This window comes from Zeugodacus cucurbitae, chromosome X (genome assembly GCF_028554725.1).
Source record: "Zeugodacus cucurbitae isolate PBARC_wt_2022May chromosome X, idZeuCucr1.2, whole genome shotgun sequence".
Classification (NCBI taxonomy): domain Eukaryota; kingdom Metazoa; phylum Arthropoda; class Insecta; order Diptera; family Tephritidae; genus Zeugodacus; species Zeugodacus cucurbitae.
This window is the reverse complement of record NC_071672.1, coordinates 28,346,393-28,366,153: the sequence shown is the minus strand read 5'-3', so window position 1 is coordinate 28,366,153 and position 19,761 is coordinate 28,346,393. Positions and strand designations below refer to the sequence as shown.

The 19,761-nt window shown below is 35.4% G+C and overlaps 3 protein-coding genes across 4 annotated transcripts; all 3 read right to left on the bottom strand.

Annotated features, from left to right (window-relative positions):
* Window positions 1-1,407: 1,407 nt before the first annotated feature.
* LOC128923059 (tetratricopeptide repeat protein 39B-like) lies at window positions 1,408-4,756 on the bottom strand. The gene is made up of 4 exons (XM_054235428.1): window positions 4,400-4,756; window positions 2,529-3,011; window positions 2,326-2,466; window positions 1,408-2,172 (listed from the first exon to the last, which is right to left on the bottom strand). The coding sequence occupies exons 1-4, from the start codon at window positions 4,510-4,512 to the stop codon at window positions 2,076-2,078; spliced, it is 834 nt and encodes a 277-aa protein (XP_054091403.1). The 5' UTR covers window positions 4,513-4,756; the 3' UTR covers window positions 1,408-2,075.
* Window positions 4,757-5,258: 502 nt separating this feature from the next.
* LOC128923061 (tetratricopeptide repeat protein 39B-like) lies at window positions 5,259-8,247 on the bottom strand. Its single transcript, XM_054235430.1, has 3 exons — window positions 8,078-8,247; window positions 7,875-8,015; window positions 5,259-7,721 (listed from the first exon to the last, which is right to left on the bottom strand). The coding sequence occupies exons 1-3, from the start codon at window positions 8,101-8,103 to the stop codon at window positions 7,625-7,627; spliced, it is 264 nt and encodes an 87-aa protein (XP_054091405.1). The 5' UTR covers window positions 8,104-8,247; the 3' UTR covers window positions 5,259-7,624.
* Window positions 8,248-14,216: 5,969 nt separating this feature from the next.
* LOC128923056 (tetratricopeptide repeat protein 39A-like) lies at window positions 14,217-19,119 on the bottom strand. 2 transcript variants are annotated; one of them, XM_054235427.1, is made up of 3 exons: window positions 14,721-14,862; window positions 14,518-14,658; window positions 14,217-14,364 (listed from the first exon to the last, which is right to left on the bottom strand). In XM_054235427.1, exons 1-3 carry the CDS (start codon window positions 14,744-14,746, stop codon window positions 14,268-14,270), a joined length of 264 nt encoding a protein of 87 aa, XP_054091402.1. In that variant the 5' UTR covers window positions 14,747-14,862; the 3' UTR covers window positions 14,217-14,267. The 2 variants fall into 2 exon arrangements, with proteins under 2 accessions (XP_054091402.1, XP_054091401.1); XM_054235426.1 differs by lacking the exon at window positions 14,217-14,364 and adding an exon at window positions 18,819-19,119 and having other exon boundaries at window positions 14,517-14,658; window positions 14,721-15,135.
* Window positions 19,120-19,761: the final 642 nt, after the last annotated feature.

Genomic DNA, 19,761 nt, shown 5'->3' with positions numbered 1-19,761 from the left:
AATATATACAAATAACACATAGTTTTACATGTTACATATATATCCGTATAAATATGTATTTTTGAGCATTTATTATCGATTTATATTTTTTATTAAGGATAGGTATCAAAGTATATAAGGATTTAAATTTATATAACAACACAACATAGTGTGTACGGCATAAATAAAATAAAATACATACATGTTTCTAAATGAAATTTCACATTATGTTCAATTGTAAATTTAGTTCATAGCATATTTTTAAATGCACATAGATTTATAATACATGAATAAAGCAAACCTTAATAAGCTAATAGTAAACTGCGTTGCACATTTGCAAACATTAGTTATAAGTCAAATATGCTTCGACTAGCCAAGCAAAAAACCTTAAAACTATTTAAATAATTTTATATATATACACATATAAAATATAAATTACTAATTATAGTAAATAATGCCTACTCGATTACATTGTTTTTTATCGCATGTGAAGTACTCCGCAAGCGCAACACAAATTTGTAGTTGTAATGACAGAAAAGGATTCATAAAATTTTTTTCAGACATGCTATTGACTAACATAGGAACGCACAATTCACCAAATGTGTGTGGCCGTTTAGCTGATAATTCGAATAATTCATTTTTAGGGGGTATTCTGGTGTTAGAGGCATGAATTTCAAGTCATTTTTAAAGTGTTGTAATAAAATTTTTTTATCATTTATTCATTAACATTACAGGAATGTAAAACAAAAATTATTGAATAAACAAAGTCAAATAAAACAAAAAAATATAAAAATAAAAATTTAAACATAAATTTAAAAAAATATATAAATAAAAATTTAAACATAAATTAAAAAAAAAATATATAAATAAAAATAAATAATACAAAACAAAATAAAAATTTAACAAGTAAGGAAGGGCTAAGTTCGGTTGTGACCGAACATTTTATACTCTCGCAATTTATTTAATTAATATTATATAATAGATATTTTGACCCACATATTCGCCATATATATGGTATAAAGTCCATTGAAAGTTGGAAACCCTAATATTAGGTTAGAAGCACCGAGGTCCTCTTGTTCGATATATGGGGCTTTGAAAACCTATGGTCCGATTTCGCTTTTTAGAAAGGGGCTGCTACACTATAAATGCAGTATTTATGCAAAGTTCTGTTCCGATATGTTCACTAGTGCGTACTTTACATATTGTTAAGTATACTATTCACGTTGACTTCAAAGTTCTGGTATATAGGAAGTAGGCGTTTGGCCCATTTTCACAACATATCATTGGGATGCAAGGAAAATATTATAAACCAAATGTCATTGATATTGGTCGAGTAGTAGCCACACCCACTTAAATTTTTCTGTACATTCTTTATAAATAAAATTTAGGTTTCTGGTGTTATCCCTTACTTAATTAAAGCATTTTGAGTCGTTTTCAACATAACTTTTGTATGGGAGAGAATTTCGTTGATATAGCTTTAGTAGTTTACGAGATATGTACAAAAAATTTATAAGGGGGCGGTGCCATGCCCATTTTCCCAAAAAAATTACATCCAAATATGCCCCTTCCTAGAACAATCCTTTGGACCCAATTTTATTTCCATAGCTTTATTTATGACATTTATGTGTTTTCGGTTTTCGCCATTTTGTGGGCGTGGCAGTCCGATTTTGCTCATCTTCGAAAGCAACCTTCCTATGGTGCCAAGAAACAAGTGTTCCAAGTCATATTCATCAAGATATCTTAATTTTTACTCAAGTTACAACTTGCACAGACGGACGGACAGACAGACATCCGGATTTGAACTACACTCTTCATCCTGATCACTTTGGTATACATAACCCTATATATAACTCGTTTAGTTTTGGGTGTTACAAACCACCGTTATGTCAACAAAACTATAATACTCTCTTTAGCAACTTTGTTGCGAGAGTATAAAAAATACCAACCTCAAAATGTTCAGGTGAAAAGGTCCAGTAGAACTTGGGAAATCGCGTGTATCGTCATTTGCGCGTACGTTGTAGTAAAAATAATTTAAAATATGTGTATTTAATTTTTTAACCAAATCTCCATAAATATGTTTATTTCAAGTTTCCAACTTAATGTTTAAAGTTCAGTTTTTCCTTAAATTCCATAAGCGCACCATGTATGCGGAAATGTAAGCGTGACTCCAGCGAAAAGCCAGTGTATTTCTTCCTGTAATTATATAATACAATTTTTTTTGTTAATATACTCATTAGAATATTTGGGTTAAAGCTCAAAAGCATATTATTTTACTCGAATTATGATAAAAAATATAGTGCAGAGTTGTCGTTTATTGTCGTTAATGGTATAATAAAATATACTTACTTCGCTTCCTCAATTGTGGTGATAGCCAATTCATAATTTTGTTCGTCTGCATGCACCAGTCCCGATTCCACGCAGGCGTAGGCCATCAAATATGTGTCTTCTTTGATTTGACTTTGCAAGTTCATGCACGCTTCAAGATCTCTTTAAAAGATGACAGGGTTAATGTTGGAATAATTTTATAAATGATTCGATTAAAATCTTACTGCAATGCGAGGAATGGCTGCTTCATTTGTCGATAGCAAGCGCCACGTAATAAAAAACACAATGCTTGATTATCATATGCATAAATATCACTCCCGTTTTTATGGCCCAACTGTGCCATTTTGCGTTCGATTAAGCGAAAAATACCGTCAGCTAGCTGATAATTTTTGCTAAGCACTTTGAATGCTTTCCAGACAAACATCAGCTCAACAGCTGGAAGACAGAGGTAATGATTTTGCGCAAAATATCGCGCCACCTTCTTACAAATGAATTTCTCCATAGGTAGTGATTTTCCGGCGATCCTTTGCTTATACTTGGGTGTATCATGCATTAGAGACTCAACGGTTTCCAGCTCATTGTCGTCGAGATCATCGTTCATTAGCATTACAGCCGCTTGCTGATAGGAGTAAATCGTACGAGACCATTTGCTGTGCTCCACTAAATAGCTGGCGTACAATTTCGCCTCCCGCCAGTCCAGCTTCAAACTGAATATATAATAAAGGAAATTTGTATATAGAATAAGTAGCAACTGTAAAGTAAATAAATGTATAGAACTCCAATAAAAACAAGTGAGTTGTTTAAGGTAAGGTTTTTTTCGTCGAAAAGAGACCTTTTCTCATGAATTTTTTTAGAAAAAATTATTGCTGCAGGTTAATTTTACTTATTATTATATGAAAGTACAACATTTGAAGGATACTTAAAAAAAGTTTTATCGAAAAATAGCGAGGAATAACGGATTTATCGTCGATCTCTGCAGGCACCTCGAAAAAAGTGCTTGTGCGGTGACCAGCCTACAGCATCGCTGGATCATCCAAAACCAAAAAATCAAAATGCTTTCTTTAGTTTATTAGTTTATCTTTCAATTGACGTGGAGTTTTTTTTTAATTTTTCAATTTTTGGTACCATTTTCAAGCCAAAATTACGATTTTAGACGAAAAAATCGACCTATTTGTTATTGTAAAATCGTTAGTAATTGAAATTTTTGTACTCGACATTCGAGAGCTATATATATGTAGAATATTTGTTCAAAATTTCAAAACGATCGATGCTGTAGTTTTTCCTGTAGGCTGGTCACCGACTTTAAAAATGACATATTGGGGAAAATCGTTTCAAAGTTTTGATACCGTTATTCAACCTGCTGTAACTTCGTAGGTTTTTCTCCCAATGATTATAGCTGAAATTATACCTTATTATGTCCAAAAATTTCGAAATATTCGATCGAGTAATTTCTTAAAAAAAAATTCCTAATTCTTCTAGTGCGCCCGACGATTTTGGTATCGAAGCAAACCTTAAGCATCTTATATCTTATACTAGTCTGCTCAGCATGAACCGCATAGAACTGTAGGGTAGCGCACATGTGCTCCGGACTGTAAATAGTGATACCGCGCAAGTTGGTGTTCTCTTCCCTTTGCTCTGGATGGGGTGGTGGAACTTGAAAATCAAGGCTGTGGAGTTTCGGCCTATGCTGACAATGTAGCCCTTAGAGTTATTTGACTTTACAGACGGTAAATATTATTACATACATAAGTCAATTAGTTTGTAATGTAGCCCTTAGAGTTATTTGACTTTACAGACGGTAAATATTATTACATACATAAGTCAATTAGTTTGACATAAAAAGCTGCTTAACGTAACTAAAACTGTTGTGAATCTTGCCACTTAAATGAACTTGTCATGTTAACAATTTGTTAATTATTCATAAATGAAAATACAGCTCAACTTTTATAACTCGAACTCTTAAATTGGCAATAGAAGTCAAATTTCATAAAATTAATTCAAAGTCTCTCTAATTTGAAGGGTACTTCAACTGTATAAATATACGAATGACGGTATTGGCCGACAAAACACAAATAACACATATATTACTACTAACCAGTTTACCCACAATAACTCCCAAAAACTGAGATGATGGAACTGTGTCCAGACGTTTTGTGATTTCCATGATTTTTTGTACCAATACTGCGCTTCATCCAAATTACCCTTCATGAATTCTAGTCGTCCCTTAAAAAAAAGAAACCACACACCCTGCGGATATAATAGTAATTGTTCCTCTAGGATGTTATGGCACAGTTCTAGCCCCCCTAAACAAAATGCAAACAAACAAAAAATGTAATTTTCGCCAATTGAATTAAATAATTAAAAGAAAATGCCAAAATAGCAACTTATTGTAGCACCTGGAAATCACTTTTTTTTGAGTGCTTTCGAATTTTATGACGTTCTATCTTTTTCAATTTTGCGTTATAATGCTTATTATTTATGCAACCCTAACGGTTGGAGCCGACAACATACATATTAAAAGATAATTTAAAAATTACATAAACAATTTGTGGCCAGCTGTTAATCTTTAATATAATTTTATCAAAATTTGCTAACACATATTTAACTTTTCTACTTTTCTTTTACTAAGCAACAAGCATAGCAAAACAACAGTTGTAGTCATAACTAACAAAAAAAATTCAATAATTTCGAACGCTAAACGATACATTTCTCGCATAAATAATAAATGTAATGAGCCAATTTGCCACTCATTTCAGCTCTTTGAGATGCTCAAATCACCTTCATAGTACATTTACAAAACACTTGAAACAAGTAATAGTAAAATAGGGTATACTTAATACATTTTACATAAAAGAAACGTTTATTATATATTCATAAATAGCGTTATTGTTAATCTCAAATCATATGACACCCTTAGCATAGTATTAAGAAAGATATCACACCATATTGTATAATGTATGTAGTTAGACGAACTTGCGCGCGTATATAGTTTTATCGTGTGAACAGCATTTTAGCTGGTTGTGTATACTGTCATCGGAAAACATTTTTTTTATTTCCACTTCCCTTCATCAAATATTTTACGTTAAAATTACACACGTGAACACCAACCATGAACCGATAGTTTCGTTGTCATTCGCATATAAAACTAGATATGAGGGTTTGTAATAAAGGCAAGAACAATAATAAAAAATTGAATAAGATTTGAACTGATTAATTAAGGATTTCAATTTGTTTTTGTCGCATGTAATATATACAAATAACACATAGTTTTACATGTTACATATATATCCGTATAAATATGTATTTTTGAGCATTTATTATCGATTTATATTTTTTATTAAGGATAGGTATCAAAGTATATAAGGATTTAAATTTATATAACAACACAACATAGTGTGTACGGCATAAATAAAATAAAATACATACATGTTTCTAAATGAAATTTCACATTATGTTCAATTGTAAATTTAGTTCATAGCATATTTTTAAATGCACATAGATTTATAATACATGAATAAAGCAAACCTTAATAAGCTAATAGTAAACTGCGTTGCACATTTGCAAACATTAGTTATAAGTCAAATATGCTTCGACTAGCCAAGCAAAAAACCTTAAAACTATTTAAATAATTTTATATATATACACATATAAAATATAAATTACTAATTATAGTAAATAATGCCTACTCGATTACATTGTTTTTTATCGCATGTGAAGTACTCCGCAAGCGCAACACAAATTTGTAGTTGTAATGACAGAAAAGGATTCATAAAATTTTTTTCAGACATGCTATTGACTAACATAGGAACGCACAATTCACCAAATGTGTGTGGCCGTTTAGCTGATAATTCGAATAATTCATTTTTAGGGGGTATTCTGGTGTTAGAGGCATGAATTTCAAGTCATTTTTAAAGTGTTGTAATAAAATTTTTTTATCATTTATTCATTAACATTACAGGAATGTAAAACAAAAATTATTGAATAAACAAAGTCAAATAAAACAAAAAAATATAAAAATAAAAATTTAAACATAAATTTAAAAAAATATATAAATAAAAATTTAAACATAAATTAAAAAAAAAATATATAAATAAAAATAAATAATACAAAACAAAATAAAAATTTAACAAGTAAGGAAGGGCTAAGTTCGGTTGTGACCGAACATTTTATACTCTCGCAATTTATTTAATTAATATTATATAATAGATATTTTGACCCACATATTCGCCATATATATGGTATAAAGTCCATTGAAAGTTGGAAACCCTAATATTAGGTTAGAAGCACCGAGGTCCTCTTGTTCGATATATGGGGCTTTGAAAACCTATGGTCCGATTTCGCTTTTTAGAAAGGGGCTGCTACACTATAAATGCAGTATTTATGCAAAGTTCTGTTCCGATATGTTCACTAGTGCGTACTTTACATATTGTTAAGTATACTATTCACGTTGACTTCAAAGTTCTGGTATATAGGAAGTAGGCGTTTGGCCTATTTTCACAACATATCATTGGGATGCAAGGAAAATATTATAAACCAAATGTCATTGATATTGGTCGAGTAGTAGCCACACCCACTTAAATTTTTCTGTACATTCTTTATAAATAAAATTTAGGTTTCTGGTGTTATCCCTTACTTAATTAAAGCATTTTGAGTCGTTTTCAACATAACTTTTGTATGGGAGAGAATTTCGTTGATATAGCTTTAGTAGTTTACGAGATATGTACAAAAAATTTATAAGGGGGCGGTGCCATGCCCATTTTCCCAAAAAAATTACATCCAAATATGCCCCTTCCTAGAACAATCCTTTGGACCCAATTTTATTTCCATAGCTTTATTTATGACATTTATGTGTTTTCGGTTTTCGCCATTTTGTGGGCGTGGCAGTCCGATTTTGCTCATCTTCGAAAGCAACCTTCCTATGGTGCCAAGAAACAAGTGTTCCAAGTCATATTCATCAAGATATCTTAATTTTTACTCAAGTTACAACTTGCACAGACGGACGGACAGACAGACATCCGGATTTGAACTACACTCTTCATCCTGATCACTTTGGTATACATAACCCTATATATAACTCGTTTAGTTTTGGGTGTTACAAACCACCGTTATGTCAACAAAACTATAATACTCTCTTTAGCAACTTTGTTGCGAGAGTATAAAAAATACCAACCTCAAAATGTTCAGGTGAAAAGGTCCAGTAGAACTTGGGAAATCGCGTGTATCGTCATTTGCGCGTACGTTGTAGTAAAAATAATTTAAAATATGTGTATTTAATTTTTTAACCAAATCTCCATAAATATGTTTATTTCAATTTTCCAACTTAATGTTTAAAGTTCAGTTTTTCCTTAAATTCCATAAGCGCACCATGTATGCGGAAATGTAAGCGTGACTCCAGCGAAAAGCCAGTGTATTTCTTCCTGCAATTATATAATACAATTTTTTTTGTTAATATACTCATTAGAATATTTGGGTTAAAGCTCAAAAGCATATTATTTTACTCGAATTATGATAAAAAATATAGTGCAGCGTTGTCGTTTATTGTCGTTAATGGTATAATAAAATATACTTACTTCGCTTCCTCAATTGTGGTGATAGCCAATTCATAATTTTGTTCGTCTGCATGCACCAGTCCCGATTCCACGCAGGCGTAGGCCATCAAATATGTGTCTTCTTTGATTTGACTTTGCAAGTTTATGCACGCTTCAAGATCTCTTTAAAAGATGACAGGGTTAATGTTGGAATAATTTTATAAATGATTCGATTAAAATCTTACTGCAATGCGAGGAATGGCTGCTTCATTTGTCGATAGCAAGCGCCACGTAATAAAAAACACAATGCTTGAGCATTGAGCGTCAGCTAGCTGATAATTTTTGCTAAGCACTTTGAATGCGTTCCAGACAAACATCAGCTCAACAGCTGGAAGACAGAGGTAATGATTTTGCGCAAAATTATAAGCCAAAAAAACAGCTGGTATGATGAGGATTGTCGTCTCGCAGTGGAGAGAAAACAGACTGCCTACCTCGCAATGTTGCGATCGACCGCAACACGAGCGGGATGGGAAAGATACCGAGAGCTGAAGAGGGAAGCGAGACGCATTTGCAGAAAAAGAAAGAAAGAGGCAGAAATGCGTGAGTATGAAGAGCTTGACAAGCTGGCCGACAGGGGTAATGCTCGAAAATTTTACGAAAAGATCCGGCGACTAACTGAAGGTTTCAAGACCAGAGCACACTCCTGTAGGACCCCCAGCGGTGATCTAGTGGTTGATGACCAGACTATACTGTGTTTGTGGAGGGAACACTTCTCCAGCATGCTGAATGGCAGTGAAAGTACAACACCAGGAGATGGCGAACCCGATTCCCCAATCGACGACGATGGAACAGATGTTCCATTGCCCGACCGTGAAGAAATTAGAATAGCAATTACCCGCTTGAAGAACAACAAGGCGGCGGGGGCCGATGGATTGCCGGCCGAGCTATTCAAATACGGCGGCGAAGAGCTGATAAGGTGCATGCATCAGCTTCTTTGCGAAATATGGTCGGAAGAAAGCATGCCCGACGATTCGAATCTCAGTGTACTCTGCCCAATCCACAAAAAGGAGACCCCACAATCTGCGCCAACTATCGTGGGATAAGCCTCCTTAACATCGCTTATAAGGTTCTATCGAGCGTACTGTGTGAAAGACTAAAGCCCACCGTCAACAAACTGATTGGACCTTATCAGTGTGGCTTTAGACCTGGAAAATCAACAACTGACCAGATATTCACCATGCGCCAAATCTTGGAGAAGACCCGTGAAAAAAGGATCGACACACACCATCTATTTGTCGACTTTAAAGCTGCTTTCGACAGCACGAAAAGGAGCTGCCTTTATGCCGCGATGTCTGAATTTGGTATCCCCGCAAAACTAATACGGCTGTGTAAGTTGACGTTGAGCAACACCAAAAGCTCCGTCAGGATCGGGAAGGACCTCTCCGAGCCGTTCGATACCAAACGAGGTTTCAGACAAGGTGACTCGCTATCGTGCGACTTCTTTAACTTGATGCTGGAGAAAATTATAAGAGCTGCAGAGCTAAATAGAGAGGGTACAATCTTCTACAAGAGTGTACAGCTCCTGGCGTACGCCGATGATATTGATATCATCGGAAACAACACCCGCGCCGTTAGTTCTGCTTTTTCCCGCCTGGATAAGGAAGCGAAGCGAATGGGTCTGGTGGTGAACGAGGACAAGACGAAATATCTCCTGTCATCAAACAAACAGTCAGCGCATTCGCGTCTTGGCTCCCACGTCACTGTTGACAGTCATAACTTTGAAGTTGTAGATAATTTCGTATACCTAGGAACCAACATTAACACCGATAATAATGTCAGCCTTGAAATCCAACGCAGAATCACTCTTGCCAACAGGTGCTACTATGGACTGAGTAGGCAATTGAAAAGTAAAGTCCTCTCTCGACGAACAAAAACTAAACTCTACAAGTCCCTCATCATTCCCGTCCTACTTTATGGTGCAGAAGCGTGGACGGTGTCAACATCCGATGAGACGGCACTAGGAGTTTTCGAGAGAAAGGTTTTGCGGAAGATTTACGGTCCCTTAAACATTGGCAACGGCGAATACCGCAGAAGATGGAATGATGAGCTGTATGTGTTGTTCGACGACATAGACATAGTCCAGCGAATAAAAAGACAGCGGCTACGCTGGCTGGGTCATGTTGTTCGAATGGATGAAAGTGCCCCAGCTCTGAAAGTTTTCGATGCAGTACCCGCTGGTGGAAGCCGAGGAAGAGGGAGACCTCCACTCCGGTGGAAGGACCAGGTGGAGAAGGACCTGTCTTCACTTGGTATTACCAATTGGCGCCAAACCGCCAAAAGGAGAGATGCGTGGCGCACTGTTGTGGACTCGGCTATAACCGCGTAAGCGGTTTCTACGCCAGTTAAGAAGAAGAAGAATTCAACCTGCTGTAACTTCGTAGGTTTTTCTCCCAATGATTATAGCTGAAATTATACCTTATTATGTCCAAAAATTTCGAAATATTCGATCGAGTAATTTCTTAAAAAAAAATTCACGAAAACCTCCTAATTCTTCATGGGTTATACTGTACCCCTTAACAAGCAAGCGGTCATTAGTGCGCCCGACGATTTTGGTATCGAAGCAAACCTTAAGCATCTTATATCTTATACTAGTCTGCTCAGCATGAACCGCATAGAACTGTAGGGTAGCGCACATGTGCTCCGGACTGTAAATAGTGATACCGCGCAAGTTGGTGTCCTCTTCCCTTTGCTCTGGATGGGGTGGTGGAACTTGAAAATCAAGGCTGTGGAGTTTCGGCCTATGCTGACAATGTAGCCCTTAGAGTTATTTGACTTTACAGACGGTAAATATTATTACATACATAAGTCAATTAGTTTGTAATGTAGCCCTTAGAGTTATTTGACTTTACAGAGGGTAAATATTATTACATACATAAGTCAATTAGTTTGACATAAAAAGCTGCTTAACGTAACTAAAACTGTTGTGAATCTTGCCACTTAAATGAACTTGTCATGTTAACAATTTTTTAATTATTCATAAATGAAAATACAGCTCAACTTTTATAACTCGAACTCTTAAATTGGCAATAGAAGTCAAATTTCATAAAATTAATTCAAAGTCTCTCTAATTTGAAGGGTACTTCAACTGTATAAATATATGAATGACGGTATTGGCCGACAAAACACAAATAACACATATATTACTACTAACCAGTTTACCCACAATAACTCCCAAAAACTGAGATGATGGAACTGTGTCCAGACGTTTTGTGATTTCCATGATTTTTTGTACCAATACTGCGCTTCATCCAAATTACCCTTCATGAATTCTAGTCGTCCCTTAAAAATAAGAAACCACACACCCTGCGGATATAATAGTAATTGTTCCTCTAGGATGTTATGGCACAGTTCTAGCCCCCCTAAACAAAATGCAAACAAACAAAAAATGTAATTTTCGCCAATTGAATTAAATAATTAAAAGAAAATGCCAAAATAGCAACTTATTGTAGCACCTGGAAATCACTTTTTTTGAGTGCTTTCGAATTTTATGACGTTCTATCTTTTTCAATTTTACGTTATAATGCTTATTATTTATGCAACCCTAGCGGTTGGAGCCGACAACATACATATTAAAAGATAATTTAAAAATGACATAAACAATTTGTGGCCAGCTGTTAATCTTTAATATAATTTTATCAAAATTTGCTAACACATATTTAACTTTTCTACTTTTCTTTTACTAAGCAACAAGCATAGCAAAACAACAGTTGTAGTCATAACTAACAAAAAAAATTCAATAATTTCGAACGCTAAACGATACATTTCTCGCATAAATAATAAATGTAATGAGCCAATTTGCCACTCATTTCAGCTCTTTGAGATGCTCAAATCACCTTCATAGTACATTTACAAAACACTTGAAACAAGTAATAGTAAAATAGGGTATACTTAATACATTTTACATAAAAGAAACGTTTATTATATATTCATAAATAGCGTTATTGTTAATCTCAAATCATATGACACCCTTAGCATAGTATTAAGAAAGATATCACACCATATTGTATAATGTATGTAGTTAGACGAACTTGCGCGCGTATATAGTTTTATCGTGTGAACAGCATTTTAGCTGGTTGTGTATACTGTCATCGGAAAACATTTTTTTTATTTCCACTTCCCTTCATCAAATATTTTACGTTAAAATTACACACGTGAACACCAACCATGAACCGATAGTTTCGTTGTCATTCGCATATAAAACTAGATATGAGGGTTTGTAATAAAGGCAAGAACAATAATAAAAAATTGAATAAGATTTGAACTGATTAATTAAGGATTTCAATTTGTTTTTGTCGCATGTAATATATACAAATAACACATAGTTTTACATGTTACATATATATCCGTATAAATATGTATTTTTGAGCATTTATTATCGATTTATATTTTTTATTAAGGATAGGTATCAAAGTATATAAGGATTTAAATTTATATAACAACACAACATAGTGTGTACGGCATAAATAAAATAAAATACATACATGTTTCTAAATGAAATTTCACATTATGTTCAATTGTAAATTTAGTTCATAGCATATTTTTAAATGCACATAGATTTATAATACATGAATAAAGCAAACCTTAATAAGCTAATAGTAAACTGCGTTGCACATTTGCAAACATTAGTTATAAGTCAAATATGCTTCGACTAGCCAAGCAAAAAACCTTAAAACTATTTAAATAATTTTATATATATACACATATAAAATATAAATTACTAATTATAGTAAATAATGCCTACTCGATTACATTGTTTTTTATCGCATGTGAAGTACTCCGCAAGCGCAACACAAATTTGTAGTTGTAATGACAGAAAAGGATTCATAAAATTTTTTTCAGACATGCTATTGACTAACATAGGAACGCACAATTCACCAAATGTGTGTGGCCGTTTAGCTGATAATTCGAATAATTCATTTTTAGGGGGTATTCTGGTGTTAGAGGCATGAATTTCAAGTCATTTTTAAAGTGTTGTAATAAAATTTTTTTATCATTTATTCATTAACATTACAGGAATGTAAAACAAAAATTATTGAATAAACAAAGTCAAATAAAACAAAAAAATATAAAAATAAAAATTTAAACATAAATTTAAAAAAATATATAAATAAAAATTTAAACATAAATTAAAAAAAAAATATATAAATAAAAATAAATAATACAAAACAAAATAAAAATTTAACAAGTAAGGAAGGGCTAAGTTCGGTTGTGACCGAACATTTTATACTCTCGCAATTTATTTAATTAATATTATATAATAGATATTTTGACCCACATATTCGCCATATATATGGTATAAAGTCCATTGAAAGTTGGAAACCCTAATATTAGGTTAGAAGCACCGAGGTCCTCTTGTTCGATATATGGGGCTTTGAAAACCTATGGTCCGATTTCGCTTTTTAGAAAGGGGCTGCTACACTATAAATGCAGTATTTATGCAAAGTTCTGTTCCGATATGTTCACTAGTGCGTACTTTACATATTGTTAAGTATACTATTCACGTTGACTTCAAAGTTCTGGTATATAGGAAGTAGGCGTTTGGCCTATTTTCACAACATATCATTGGGATGCAAGGAAAATATTATAAACCAAATGTCATTGATATTGGTCGAGTAGTAGCCACACCCACTTAAATTTTTCTGTACATTCTTTATAAATAAAATTTAGGTTTCTGGTGTTATCCCTTACTTAATTAAAGCATTTTGAGTCGTTTTCAACATAACTTTTGTATGGGAGAGAATTTCGTTGATATAGCTTTAGTAGTTTACGAGATATGTACAAAAAATTTATAAGGGGGCGGTGCCATGCCCATTTTCCCAAAAAAATTACATCCAAATATGCCCCTTCCTAGAACAATCCTTTGGACCCAATTTTATTTCCATAGCTTTATTTATGACATTTATGTGTTTTCGGTTTTCGCCATTTTGTGGGCGTGGCAGTCCGATTTTGCTCATCTTCGAAAGCAACCTTCCTATGGTGCCAAGAAACAAGTGTTCCAAGTCATATTCATCAAGATATCTTAATTTTTACTCAAGTTACAACTTGCACAGACGGACGGACAGACAGACATCCGGATTTGAACTACACTCTTCATCCTGATCACTTTGGTATACATAACCCTATATATAACTCGTTTAGTTTTGGGTGTTACAAACCACCGTTATGTCAACAAAACTATAATACTCTCTTTAGCAACTTTGTTGCGAGAGTATAAAAAATACCAACCTCAAAATGTTCAGGTGAAAAGGTCCAGTAGAACTTGGGAAATCGCGTGTATCGTCATTTGCGCGTACGTTGTAGTAAAAATAATTTAAAATATGTGTATTTAATTTTTTAACCAAATCTCCATAAATATGTTTATTTCAATTTTCCAACTTAATGTTTAAAGTTCAGTTTTTCCTTAAATTCCATAAGCGCACCATGTATGCGGAAATGTAAGCGTGACTCCAGCGAAAAGCCAGTGTATTTCTTCCTGCAATTATATAATACAATTTTTTTTGTTAATATACTCATTAGAATATTTGGGTTAAAGCTCAAAAGCATATTATTTTACTCGAATTATGATAAAAAATATAGTGCAGCGTTGTCGTTTATTGTCGTTAATGGTATAATAAAATATACTTACTTCGCTTCCTCAATTGTGGTGATAGCCAATTCATAATTTTGTTCGTCTGCATGCACCAGTCCCGATTCCACGCAGGCGTAGGCCATCAAATATGTGTCTTCTTTGATTTGACTTTGCAAGTTTATGCACGCTTCAAGATCTCTTTAAAAGATGACAGGGTTAATGTTGGAATAATTTTATAAATGATTCGATTAAAATCTTACTGCAATGCGAGGAATGGCTGCTTCATTTGTCGATAGCAAGCGCCACGTAATAAAAAACACAATGCTTGAGCATTGAGCGTCAGCTAGCTGATAATTTTTGCTAAGCACTTTGAATGCGTTCCAGACAAACATCAGCTCAACAGCTGGAAGACAGAGGTAATGATTTTGCGCAAAATATCGCGCCACCTTCTTACAAATGAATTTCTCCATAGGTAGTGATTTTCCGGCGATCCTTTGCTTATACTTGGGTGTATCATGCATTAGAGACTCAACAGTTTCCAGCTCATTGTCGTCGAGATCATCGTTCATTAGCATTACAGCCGCTTGCTGATAGGAGTAAATCGTACGAGACCATTTGCTGTGCTCCACTAAATAGCTGGCGTACAATTTCGCCTCCCGCCAGTCCAGCTTCAAACTGAATATATAATAAAGGAAATTTGTATATAGAATAAGTAGCAACTGTAAAGTAAATAAATGTATAGAACTCCAATAAAAACAAGTGAGTTGTTTAAGGTAAGGTTTTTTTCGTCGAAAAGAGACCTTTTCTCATGAATTTTTTTAGAAAAAATTATTGCTGCAGGTTAATTTTACTTATTATTATATGAAAGTACAACATTTGAAGGATACTTAAAAAAAGTTTTATCGAAAAATAGCGAGGAATAACGGATTTATCGTCGATCTCTGCAGGCACCTCGAAAAAAGTGCTTGTGCGGTGACCAGCCTACAGCATCGCTGGATCATCCAAAACCAAAAAATCAAAATGCTTTCTTTAGTTTATTAGTTTATCTTTCAATTGACGTGGAGTTTTTTTTTAATTTTTCAATTTTTGGTACCATTTTCAAGCCAAAATTACGATTTTAGACGAAAAAATCGACCTATTTGTTATTGTAAAATTGTTAGTAATTGAAATTTTTGGACTCGACGTCATTCGAGAGCTATATATATGTAGAATATTTTTTCAAAATTTCAAAACGATCGATGCTGTAGTTTTTCCTGTAGGCTGGTCACCGACTTTAAAAATGACATATTGGGGAAAATCGTTTCAAAGTTTTGATACCGTAATTCGGACCACTATCTTGTAGCAGCTAAGATACGCACCCGCCTCTGTGCAGAAAAGCGTACACGTCAACAAACACAAGGAAGGTTCGACATCGAGAAGCTGCAATCACAACCGACAGCCGAACGATTTTCTACTCGACTTGCACTCCTGCTCTCTGAGAGCACTCATCAGCATCTCGGTATAAGGGAGCTGTGGGACGGCATATCAAACTCCTTACGTACAGCTGCAACCGAAACCATTGGCTTTCGGAAAAGCCAAAAAAACAGCTGGTATGATGAGGATTGTCGTCTCGCAGTGGAGAGAAAACAGACTGCCTACCTCGCAATGTTGCGATCGACCGCAACACGAGCGGGATGGGAAAGATACCGAGAGCTGAAGAGGGAAGCGAGACGCATTTGCAGAAAAAGAAAGAAAGAGGCAGAAATGCGTGAGTATGAAGAGCTTGACAAGCTGGCCGACAGGGGTAATGCTCGAAAATTTTACGAAAAGATCCGGCGACTAACTGAAGGTTTCAAGACCAGAGCACACTCCTGTAGGACCCCCAGCGGTGATCTAGTGGTTGATGACCAGACTATACTGTGTTTGTGGAGGGAACACTTCTCCAGCATGCTGAATGGCAGTGAAAGTACAACACCAGGAGATGGCGAACCCGATTCCCCAATCGACGACGATGGAACAGATGTTCCATTGCCCGACCGTGAAGAAATTAGAATAGCAATTACCCGCTTGAAGAACAACAAGGCGGCGGGGGCCGATGGATTGCCGGCCGAGCTATTCAAATACGGCGGCGAAGAGCTGATAAGGTGCATGCATCAGCTTCTTTGCGAAATATGGTCGGAAGAAAGCATGCCCGACGATTCGAATCTCAGTGTACTCTGCCCAATCCACAAAAAGGAGACCCCACAATCTGCGCCAACTATCGTGGGATAAGCCTCCTTAACATCGCTTATAAGGTTCTATCGAGCGTACTGTGTGAAAGACTAAAGCCCACCGTCAACAAACTGATTGGACCTTATCAGTGTGGCTTTAGACCTGGAAAATCAACAACTGACCAGATATTCACCATGCGCCAAATCTTGGAGAAGACCCGTGAAAAAAGGATCGACACACACCATCTATTTGTCGACTTTAAAGCTGCTTTCGACAGCACGAAAAGGAGCTGCCTTTATGCCGCGATGTCTGAATTTGGTATCCCCGCAAAACTAATACGGCTGTGTAAGTTGACGTTGAGCAACACCAAAAGCTCCGTCAGGATCGGGAAGGACCTCTCCGAGCCGTTCGATACCAAACGAGGTTTCAGACAAGGTGACTCGCTATCGTGCGACTTCTTTAACTTGATGCTGGAGAAAATTATAAGAGCTGCAGAGCTAAATAGAGAGGGTACAATCTTCTACAAGAGTGTACAGCTCCTGGCGTACGCCGATGATATTGATATCATCGGAAACAACACCCGCGCCGTTAGTTCTGCTTTTTCCCGCCTGGATAAGGAAGCGAAGCGAATGGGTCTGGTGGTGAACGAGGACAAGACGAAATATCTCCTGTCATCAAACAAACAGTCAGCGCATTCGCGTCTTGGCTCCCACGTCACTGTTGACAGTCATAACTTTGAAGTTGTAGATAATTTCGTATACCTAGGAACCAACATTAACACCGATAATAATGTCAGCCTTGAAATCCAACGCAGAATCACTCTTGCCAACAGGTGCTACTATGGACTGAGTAGGCAATTGAAAAGTAAAGTCCTCTCTCGACGAACAAAAACTAAACTCTACAAGTCCCTCATCATTCCCGTCCTACTTTATGGTGCAGAAGCGTGGACGGTGTCAACATCCGATGAGACGGCACTAGGAGTTTTCGAGAGAAAGGTTTTGCGGAAGATTTACGGTCCCTTAAACATTGGCAACGGCGAATACCGCAGAAGATGGAATGATGAGCTGTATGTGTTGTTCGACGACATAGACATAGTCCAGCGAATAAAAAGACAGCGGCTACGCTGGCTGGGTCATGTTGTTCGAATGGATGAAAGTGCCCCAGCTCTGAAAGTTTTCGATGCAGTACCCGCTGGTGGAAGCCGAGGAAGAGGGAGACCTCCACTCCGGTGGAAGGACCAGGTGGAGAAGGACCTGTCTTCACTTGGTATTACCAATTGGCGCCAAACCGCCAAAAGGAGAGATGCGTGGCGCACTGTTGTGGACTCGGCTATAACCGCGTAAGCGGTTTCTACGCCAGTTAAGAAGAAGAAGAATTCAACCTGCTGTAACTTCGTAGGTTTTTCTCCCAATGATTATAGCTGAAATTATACCTTATTATGTCCAAAAATTTCGAAATATTCGATCGAGTAATTTCTTAAAAAAAAATTCACGAAAACCTCCTAATTCTTCATGGGTTATACTGTACCCCTTAACAAGCAAGCGGTCATTAGTGCGCCCGACGATTTTGGTATCGAAGCAAACCTTAAGCATCTTATATCTTATACTAGTCTGCTCAGCATGAACCGCATAGAACTGTAGGGTAGCGCACATGTGCTCCGGACTGTAAATAGTGATACCGCGCAAGTTGGTGTCCTCTTCCCTTTGCTCTGGATGGGGTGGTGGAACTTGAAAATCAAGGCTGTGGAGTTTCGGCCTATGCTGACAATGTAGCCCTTAGAGTTATTTGACTTTACAGACGGTAAATATTATTACATACATAAGTCAATTAGTTTGTAATGTAGCCCTTAGAGTTATTTGACTTTACAGAGGGTAAATATTATTACATACATAAGTCAATTAGTTTGACATAAAAAGCTGCTTAACGTAACTAAAACTGTTGTGAATCTTGCCACTTAAATGAACTTGTCATGTTAACAATTTTTTAATTATTCATAAATGAAAATACAGCTCAACTTTTATAACTCGAACTCTTAAATTGGCAATAGAAGTCAAATTTCATAAAATTAATTCAAAGTCTCTCTAATTTGAAGGGTACTTCAACTGTATAAATATATGAATGACGGTATTGGCCGACAAAACACAAATAACACATATATTACTACTAACCAGTTTACCCACAATAACTCCCAAAAACTGAGATGATGGAACTGTGTCCAGACGTTTTGTGATTTCCATGATTTTTTGTACCAATACTGCGCTTCATCCAAATTACCCTTCATGAATTCTAGTCGTCCCTTAAAAATAAGAAACCACACACCCTGCGGATATAATAGTAATTGTTCCTCTAGGATGTTATGGCACAGTTCTAGCCCCCCTAAACAAAATGCAAACAAACAAAAAATGTAATTTTCGCCAATTGAATTAAATAATTAAAAGAAAATGCCAAAATAGCAACTTATTGTAGCACCTGGAAATCACTTTTTTTGAGTGCTTTCGAATTTTATGACGTTCTATCTTTTTCAATTTTACGTTATAATGCTTATTATTTATGCAACCCTAGCGGTTGGAGCCGACAACATACATATTAAAAGATAATTTAAAAATGACATAAACAATTTGTGGCCAGCTGTTAATCTTTAATATAATTTTATCAAAATTTGCTAACACATATTTAACTTTTCTACTTTTCTTTTACTAAGCAACAAGCATAGCAAAACAACAGTTGTAGTCATAACTAACAAAAAAAATTCAATAATTTCGAACGCTAAACGATACATTTCTCGCATAAATAATAAATGTAATGAGCCAATTTGCCACTCATTTCAGCTCTTTGAGATGCTCAAATCACCTTCATAGTACATTTACAAAACACTTGAAACAAGTAATAGTAAAATAGGGTATACTTAATACATTTTACATAAAAGAAACGTTTATTATATATTCATAAATAGCGTTATTGTTAATCTCAAATCATATGACACCCTTAGCATAGTATTAAGAAAGATATCACACCATATTGTATAATGTATGTAGTTAGACGAACTTGCGCGCGTATATAGTTTTATCGTGTGAACAGCATTTTAGCTGGTTGTGTATACTGTCATCGGAA